Source organism: Helianthus annuus, chromosome 10, assembly GCF_002127325.2.
Source record: "Helianthus annuus cultivar XRQ/B chromosome 10, HanXRQr2.0-SUNRISE, whole genome shotgun sequence".
NCBI classification, from domain to species: domain Eukaryota; kingdom Viridiplantae; phylum Streptophyta; class Magnoliopsida; order Asterales; family Asteraceae; genus Helianthus; species Helianthus annuus.
The window spans coordinates 72,939,264-72,949,029 of NC_035442.2; the positions used below are offsets into that span (position 1 = coordinate 72,939,264).

The 9,766-nt window shown below is 38.1% G+C and overlaps 1 protein-coding gene and 1 long non-coding RNA gene across 2 annotated transcripts; one reads left to right on the forward strand and one right to left on the reverse strand.

The window, feature by feature from the left end:
* The first annotated feature begins 1,827 nt into the window (after positions 1 to 1,827).
* LOC118482997 lies at positions 1,828 to 2,324 on the forward strand. Its single transcript, XR_004869435.1, has 3 exons — positions 1,828 to 2,014; positions 2,087 to 2,161; positions 2,308 to 2,324. It is a non-coding gene; the product is annotated as an uncharacterized LOC118482997 (long non-coding RNA).
* A 2,959-nt stretch (positions 2,325 to 5,283) lies between these two features.
* On the reverse strand, positions 5,284 to 7,644 carry LOC110881204. The gene is made up of 4 exons (XM_022129541.2): positions 7,491 to 7,644; positions 6,631 to 7,343; positions 5,882 to 6,550; positions 5,284 to 5,733 (listed from the first exon to the last, which is right to left on the reverse strand). Exons 1-4 carry the CDS (start codon positions 7,642 to 7,644, stop codon positions 5,284 to 5,286), a joined length of 1,986 nt encoding a protein of 661 aa, XP_021985233.2.
* Between the last annotated feature and the right edge of the window lie 2,122 nt (positions 7,645 to 9,766).

A 9,766-nucleotide genomic window follows, 5' to 3' on the forward strand; every position in this document is an offset into this window, starting at 1 on the left:
TTACCGATTTCAGGCCGAGCCGTTTCCGCTGTCAAGTAGTGCCGTTTCCGACGTCAGGTTGAGCCGTTTCACGGCGCGTGTTCCAATAAACAACTATTCCCCACATGAACGAAAATTCAAATCGGGTCAACAATGCCGTTTCCTCATTTTCTCATTTTCAAAGCAACTCACCACGTTGGAGCAAAGCAAAGGAGTTGAAGACCGCAACTTTCAACATCCGAAACATCGTTGACTCTTCCGGGACCACTGACTTCTTCGACAATAATTGTGGGCCCCCACTATGGACTTCAACGGACACGAGAACATGCCGAATGCTTTCGAGAATATACCAAACGATCAAGAGATGCAAGATGCTTTCGTGGACCCCCCTTTGTGCCCGGTAAAATGTTGCCGATAAAATAAAGATAAGTTTTTTAATTGAATTCGTATGCTGTTTTTAATTTTTTTTCTCTTTTTATATAGCAAATAACTATTAAAGTTCGAGAGAAGTGGTTGGTTTTAAAAAATTTGCGTGAAGTGCTGACTCCGGCGGTTGAATCAGCTATTAGGCAAACTTGTTTCGGTCCATTCTTAGATAATAGGTGCACCATATGCGATAGCCTTCTTTTATATGGCGTTGCACAGCTACAAATACCGACGCCTTTTCCCCGTATTGGGATTTCGTATAAATTACGAGGGCAGCTATTTACATTCACCCCGAAACAGTTTTGTTTAATAACGGGGCTACGTTTTGGCCACAGTTCCTGGTCACCTATAGACCATCCGAACTCATTTAGGAACAAATACTTTGGAGCTGGATCAACTGTTAATTTTGGCCAGATAATGAACATGTTCGGTAACATTGGCCGTTTTGATGATGCTGACCGCACGAGGATATGTCTTCTAATGTTAATCGGTCAAGGTTTTTTGGGTTGGCAAAAAACCAATGCAGTTGATAATATGATTTTAGACCTTGTGGATAACTTAGAAGAATTCAGACAATATCCGTGGGGTAATTATTTTTGGGAAAGTACTTATAATGCTATATACAATTTGTCCACTCGGAAAATGGATGAAGCTAAAGGTTTTTCTTTAGCTGGATTTGTGTGGCCGTTCAAGGTACCCGTAAATGTTTATGAATATAGTTATTTTTGAGAACTTATAAAATTAAATATAAATAACCCTTAAATAAATTCTCTTGTGTAGATGTGGGTGTTGGAGACGTTTCCTCATTTTAAGAATTCAAGGGAATGGTATCAAGGTCAGACGATTCCAAGATTTTTGGGATGGAAAGAAGGCAAGAAGTTTATGAGGAGCAGTGTCAATTCATTGCTACAAACAGCTGCAACCGTAATACATTTTATCTTTAAATATACTTTAAAAATAAACATACACTTTTTTATGGTTTATATTAATATATATTAATAATTGGGGATTTTTTTGAAACATTTTGGCAGAAACGTGAATATAGGCCGTCTTTGGTTATATTGCCAACTGAAAATGAGTTGCAAAGCGCGTGGTATTTGTCTAGTTCAGATTATTTAGACGCTGAACGTCGGCTGTATGCCAGTGCAATGCCGGGCGAGAATCCGGTTGAAAGGGCCACAGAAATACCCATTCAAATGCACACAGAAATACCCTTTCAAATGCCCACTGGATTCACGGGTCAAAATCAACCAGAAATGCAGGCCGCCCCAGGTGTCGTCACACAAGAACAGCTTGCCAATGTAATGGGGGCTCTGTTTGGTTCCGATGGGACCAATGAAGGTTATAATCAGGCAACGGATCGAGATGAGATTCCACAACAGAATTTTGATCCCCCCCGACCCCGTTTCGATCAAATTACGAGGATGACCTGATTTCAAAGTTTAAATCAGTCTTGGACGAGAGGCTGCTAGAGAACAACCGGAGACTTACCAATATGTTCATGGGAGAGTTTTCTCAATCATATCGATGTTCTCCAAAGCAAAAAACGGTCAGGACTCCGGTGACCGTACGAACACCAAAAGAAGAGGCACACACTCAGAGTGATAATGTAAGGTTAATTTTTTTATAATAACAATATCCACCAATAACTGTTAATTTACCTGTTATGCTTTTCTTGTAGGCTGTTGCCGATTCATTTATCAATTACGATAATGCCTACCACGTCTCTATGAGCCCGATGGTGAATGAAGATTTTGTAAGTTTTTCCAATCTTTTTATTTTAATTACTTATCATATTTTTATTAGTAGTATAAATTTAAAAAAATTTAGTATTAATTTTGTAAATGAAAGTTAATGAAATTATTTTTTAGATAGTTTAATACATATATACAATTTTTGTAGAATGAGGATCCCGAAATCGTCAAACTGAGACGGTCGGAAAGGCTTGTAAAGCCCGCAGCAGCTATGCTATCCCCGTATGTGGCTTTTAAAAGATTGAAAGATATAAAAGCCAAAAGGTCAAGAAACGAGGATAGACAAATTGATTTTATCAAGCAGTGGTATCCAAATTGCGGCAGTCAACATCTTTCCCTAATAGTTGGGAATTCTGTCGGTCCAAAATTTTGGGAGTCGTTGCTGGGCATGGACGGTGAAGGCTGGTTAAGCGATGATGTAAGTAATAAAAAATTAATTTATATTTTTTTGTATATTTTATTGTAATTAACTTTATAATGTTTGACAGCATATATTTGGGTGGATGATCCACATGTATCATTCAAGAAATGAAAATGATCGGTGGAGTATTCTACCCCCATATTTTCAAAATTATTTTCGGTACACGTCCGTCGACCATACCTGTAAAGGTTACTTTACTGGGCAGGTTGACCCTTTTCCATCAATACATACTGTTGACGAGGTAATGTTGAACGACAACTTATTAATTACTGAATAAATGTATTTCGTATTGAATTAATTTAATATTTTGCTTACTAATTATATAGGTTTACGTACCGTTGTATATAGAAGGTGCTCATTGGTTTTTAGGCGTTTTCAATCTTCTCAATTACACGCTAACGATATACGACAGGTATTAGGCAGATTTAACTTATTAGTACTCCAACATACATGTTACTAACTTTGTTAATTTGTTGCTCTTTCAGCTATTTAAATGCTTTCGAAAAGGAAAGAACGGATGTGGTGTGTCATATAAATTTTGTGTTTGACCACTGGCTACGAATTCATGGTTACAATGCCCACAGACCATTACCGTTAACTTACCCTTTCCGAGTTATTTATGCAACCGATGCTCCTCAGCAGTCCGGAGTTTTGGGAGACTGTGGGGTTTGGGTTTGCATATTTCTTGATAGGTTGATAAATAAAAAACCGTTGAACAATGATAAAGATACTCAGAAAACAGCGGAACGTATGCGACGTCAACTTGCTTTACTATTTTATGATTCCGTGTTACCAGATACAACAACTGACAACAACCTTGGTGATGATGATGATGATCCCGTATTAGAAATGTAATTGTATTTTTTTGGTTTAAAAACATTAAATATTTTTCTACTAGTCTTTATATGTATATATATATATATGTGTCCCTTCTACCTTTATTACACATGTGACATCCTCCATTACCAATGACAAGTATTCCTCCTTCCGTTTCCAACAATCAACAGATTTGGGATCGCCAATAGTCTCCAAATGTTCTTGAATTTTACTACGAAGGAGATAATCCTAGTTGCTATTCTTCTTACACGGGGTTAACACCACTAGGAAAGGATTGGTGGGGGGGACTGCTTGGATTTACTGGAGCAGGTTTTATTCAAAAAACGGTACCTTAATAATAAATTTTTTCGTAATAAAAATCTGTTTCATAATTTTTGTAATAAGTAAATTACCATAATTTTTTAGCACGTACAAGCATGGTGTAACAAACTCATGTGTGAACGAGAGAATGCAAGGACGCTGTCGTCAAACGATATTCGTTGGACAGTTCTACCGCCAAATTTCTTCGACATGTTACATAAACAAGATATTGATGCAACCAGATACGCAGATGGTTCTATAGCAACATATCCTCCATTCTGGGAAATTGATACGGTAGGCTTTATCAATTTTTTTTCTATTTTATTATATCCGTTTTTTATTAAATGAACACGACTCCCACTCTTACTCCACACCTATTTAAACACATCTTGGTTCACTGCTCAACTGCATCCCCTTTTTTTTACCTCTTTTTTCTACCTCATGGCAAATCAAGAAATCAACATTCATGTAAACGTTCATATCAACGTCAACATTTTCCAACCGATTAACCACCCAAACCCACCCCCAGATTACCCCGAACCAAATAATTCACAAACTCGTAACCCCCCAAACCCGGTGCAACAGCCAACACGTGAAGCACCATTTAGGGGTTATGTTCAGTGTGAGGCGGTTGATCCGTTACCTAATCACGATGAACAACAGCTTCCTTTGGACCAGATTATTCCACAAGAAAATTTGGCGGTTACTGCTGACGAAGAGTCAGACTCAGACGACGAATCTTGTTTCGAACGGCTGTACGATAAAGTGCGTTTTGAAGCTTATCGTGCGGAAATGGAAGAAGGGGTAGAGTATGATTCTGAAGCGGAAGACCATTCCGGTTATTAGATAATAAATGTCAGGGTTGTTTTTTTTTTTAAATAAGAACTTGTAGGTGTTTGATATAATTTTTGGGAAAGTATTTTTTTGCTAATAATTTTTGTTTTTAAATTTACACCGTTGATTTAGAACCTAAAATTATTCACTTTTTTGCAGGTATACATTCCTATACCGGACAACGAACAAAATTGGTTGCTTTTTAAAATAAATATAAAGTCACTACAATTAAGAATTTTTTTTGCTAATAATTGTGACACGATTAATTGCGGAGATTCATTTTGCGTACACAGAAGAGTACATCAAATTGTTCTAGAATTTGAGTCTTTATTTTTGTGGTTTCTCGGACGTATATCGTACTGGCAACAGTCAGGAATAAATGAGACGCGTTCCATGCAAATAGTAGGGGATTTCGTGTGGCCTCCTCAAACAAATCGTGTTGGCAGAAATTCAGGAGTCATCATATGTATGCTAATGGAAAAACTTATTTGGAATCGTTCTTTAACATGGACCGAAGGAAACCTTCAGGATGCTTGTTTCAGATACAGACGGTACATGGCAGATGAACTCTACACCGGGCGCTTCACACCTGTTAATGTTTAATGGTTCTATGTATGCATGTAATATAAAAAAAAATTAATAACATATTTTAATGAAATGATTTTCAATATTAATATGCAACTAGTTACTAGACAAGTTAGATTAAATTTCACAAAATAAATTAATAAAGTATTAAAAGTCTCCCAAGTTGAAAGACGGATACATATAATCAGCAGGAGATTGTGTAAAATCATCAGGATTATCGGTTTCTTTCCCTTTCCCTTTGTCTGGGTGTTTGCGAGTACGAACTTCTGACGGCATGGGCTGCCGACATACATCCCGATGATGACCATATGAGTTACATCGGGAACAATAGAGGGGAGTAGGTTCTTCCCCGCGGGATAAGATTCGGTTGTTTTCTCGAGGACGACCAGCCTGGCGCTTTGTCATATGTGGCGGTTGAAGATTGATAAGGTCTTCTGGAGTCTCCCATTCAGATCTATGCGGGAGAGGATAAATCGCTTCTTCATAAGTTTTCTTATAGACTTCGTTGGAGTAACACGGGAAGCAATACTTACTGCAGTCGGTTTCACCTAAAAATTTTGAAACGGCGATAACATGCCCGCATGGTAAACCAGAAACCTGCCAAACTCGGCAACTACATGTTCCATTAACAAAGTCCACTAAACCCCCCTTTCCACTGTCTGCAACAGAATAACTGTTTAACTCAATCCCAGCAACCGTCCATGTTCTAGACCCTTCAATTTTTTTTTAAAATTTTCTTCTGTGCCCACTGTGTAAGTAAATGTTTTTCATGTATACCTTGCAAACGGCGATCGTAAAACCACTTTTGTACAGATTGCCGGAAGAACTCTAAGAGTTGTGTTACCGGCATTTTACGCGAGTGTCTAGATAAAGCGTTAATAGACTCCGCGCTGTTAGATGTCATATAATGATATCGATTGCCTGGACAATGCGCCCGTGCCCATCTACCGAACCCAATACTTGTTAGAGTGTGTCGCACTCTAGGAACGGCAAGACAAAGAGCATTAAATGACTCGTTAAAATCAGACAATCGGTACGATTTGCATGTCTTCCACCACAACTTCTCATTTTCTTTTTTTTTATCAGAGGGTAAACGTAGGTTCATCATTAAATGACGACAGCATAACCCATGATAAACATGTGGAAAGACGTTTCTAACAGCCAGATGTATAGAATTCGCTCTATCCGAAATTATGGCCATTTCAGGTATTTCACCGATACATTCTTTAAGCTTTGACAGAAACCATGTCCAACATTCACCATCCTCTGATTTTCCTATTCCGTAGGAAATTGGTAAAATTTGGTTGTTTCCATCCATTCCAACAGCTAAAAATAACGTCCCCTTAAATTCACCCTTTAGGTGTGCAGCATCAATGATCACCACCGGTCTTAAATTGCATATAAAGGTACGAATCTGAAACAAAATTATTTAAAAAGAGTCAAGAACATGTAGTTTGTCGAAACAAAATAAAAACAGATAATGCTATAACTTACCGCAGCACCAATCGCGACAAAGACCATCTCAAACCGACGCTCGTGATCAGTCTTGATATGTGTAACAGAACCAGGATTTGCCCGCTCAAGATTGTAACAGTAAAGTGGTAGTTCTGCGAACGACTCTCTGCTTGATCCTTGTAAAAGCTCTAGTGCCAGACTTTTTCCACGCCAAGCTTGACTAGTGGTTATCTCAACTTGGAATCTCTGTCTGAAATCTTTCACTATTTCATTACAACGATATATTCTTCCACTGTCTTTTAAAGGTTCTTTTAAATAATGAGCAACAACATGTGGGTTTGCCTGACGAACATGTGGGTACGTTAGCGTCTTCGAGCACGTGTGTTTATCGTTAAAACTCTTAACAAAAAACACCCCACTATCTCCAAAACTCCTTGCACGGAAACGCCAACCGCAACCGTCGACCAAACATGACACCTGGTACCGAGTTTTAGAGGATCTATCTACTTTAAACTCAAAGTGTTCTAACAAACATTTTTTTCCCAATTCAAGTTTCATGTCTTCTTTGTTATTAAATACGTGACCTGGTTCAAAAGTAATTGATGAAGATCGCGAACAATTTTCGAAAGAATTATCAGGATTTGGTTGGGAGTCGTTTACAACATCATAATTTTCTTCATCAGTACAAAAATTTAAATCAGGAACTAAAAATTTTTTTGGACTTGAAAAACCAGATGATCCAACACCAAACCCTTCAATCACATATAATTTATAAATTTCAAAAATATTTTCCATAGCAAAATTATAAAAAATTGCAAGATCTTCATCGTTTATTATATCTATGGGATCACTAAAGGAAGACAACCGATAAGATAACTTCGTAATGTTTGTAGAACTACAAATGTTTGACAGTTTACTTAAAAGAGCGGTGTATGAAAGGTTGGGTTCAATTTCTAAACCACGTCTACTTGAATCAGCATCAGCAACATACTCCAACTTTCCGTTAACGATTTCCCACTTTCCGCCAGTGTATACAACCAAACGAATCTTCATAATTTTAAGTTGGAAACTTTCTTTTACAAAATGCCAAATGTTTTTATAACTTTAAACAAATATGTTGAAAAAACAAATACAAAAATGTAGGGAAAAATTTTTAACGGCCACTCACTAAATATAAAGGTTTGAAACGGCTTGAGCCAGCTGAAACGGCTCGAACAATGTGTTGAAACGGCACGGACCTTCTGTAACGGCTTGGCGCCAGCTAAAACGGCTTGGAGCCAGCTAAAACGGCACAAGTAGTTCACGGAAACGGCTCGGATGTCAGCTGTAACGGCTTGGCCAGATCGTACGGAAACGGCTTGGCTATCTTGTAAGAACGTGGCTTGGCTCGTTGAAGGAACATGGCTAAGATCTTTCCACATGAGCTGGTTGTAACGGCTTGGCTAAGATCTTTCCACATTCACAGCCACGTGTCGTTCACAGCTTCCTTCTCAAGCCGTTTCAGGGAATGTCGGACACGTGTCAAGCGGGGAGTGGACGGCCGTTAAAAAAAACTCATGTGCCGTTTCAGGATTTTGAACCGGCTCGTCAAGGGGTGTCCGGTGGCCATTTTCGCAAAGACGGCGTTGCAGTGGCCAATTTCGTGATTTTCCCAAAAATTAATCTATAATCTATAAATTATAATAAATCAAAACAGAATGGCATTCACTTAGACCATTGATTGACAGGTGGCATCATGTTAACCTTTATTGTAAGAAATTTAACGCTAAGGCTATGAGGTATACCTTAACTTTTGTTAACTCTATATATGCGTTACATCACTCGTTTTTGCCAAGTTTACTCCACCTCATCCTAAAAAAATGGTGTTTAACCTTGTTAACTCTACCTCATCAACCATTTTTTTAATTATTTATAAATATTTTTTTTGAACGGTAAATTTGGATCACCGACGGACTATTGGAGTATCATCGTGCCACCAGCGGAACCACCCGATCATATCCATCTCCACTAGGCATAATGCCTATACACCAATTCAGGAGGAAACCCAATAAATATGGGAAAAACCCCCTTTGTGGGAATCGAACCCAGGACCTATCGGTCTCAAAGTCTTATCCCACCCACAAGATGCCACTAGGCTATAAAGCCATGTGCTTATAAATATTTAAATTAAATACAAAAAAATAATAAAACCATTTCATTAACTTCTTAGCTAAAATAAGCATTTATAATAAATAACATTCATTTCTTATTTCTTTTTGGAAAAATTACAAGTTTTGTCCTTTATCTTTATACCATTTTTCAGGCGGTGTCCTTTTTAACGAATGTTGACAGGCGGTGTCCTTTACTAGGTATTTTGTTGCAAGTTTAGTCCTTTACACCCAACCCAGTTAAAAAAACCCAGTTAATTGTTGATAGGCGGTGTCCTTTACTAGGTATTTTGTTGCAAGTTTAGTCCTTTACACCCAACAGTTAACAGGGTTTTTTAACTGGGTTGGGTGTAAAGGACTAAACTTGCAACAAAATACCTAGTAAAGGACACCGCCTGTCAACATTCGTTAAAAAGGACACCGCCTGAAAAGTGGTATAAAGATAAATGACAAAACTTGTAATTTTTCCTTTCTTTTTTGCTCAAGTTAACATGTTAACCAATTGAGGTTTTAACACCCCTTAACATGGGGAGGGGTGGTTTGAAAAACATTTTAACTTGCCATGTCATCTTTAACACCAATGAAGTTAAAGTATACCCAACGCCTAAAACCACAAAACCTTCCTCATCTTTTTCTTTCACTCGCTATTCAATCAATGGCTACTTTTTCTCACCACAGACTACAATCAAATCAACTTTCCACAATGAATATGATCTTCCGTAGGGGTGTAAACGAGCCGGGTCGAGCCTGAGCTCGACCAGGCTCGAGCTCGGCTTGTTATGTTTTTATGAAGCTCGAGCTCAGGTTCGGCTTGGTTCGAGCCTACTTTTTTGAGCTCGAGCTCGACTCGAACTATTTTGAGAACGACCTTAAACGAGCTAAAAGCTCGGCTCGAGCTCGGCTCATCAATGTTATCATCATTATAAATATATTATATATAAAAAAATTAAAATTTTGCATGGGCTCGTTTAGGCTCGCGAGATCTAAGTCGCTCTTCCCCTTTGACGATTAATCTTGGACGCATTCCT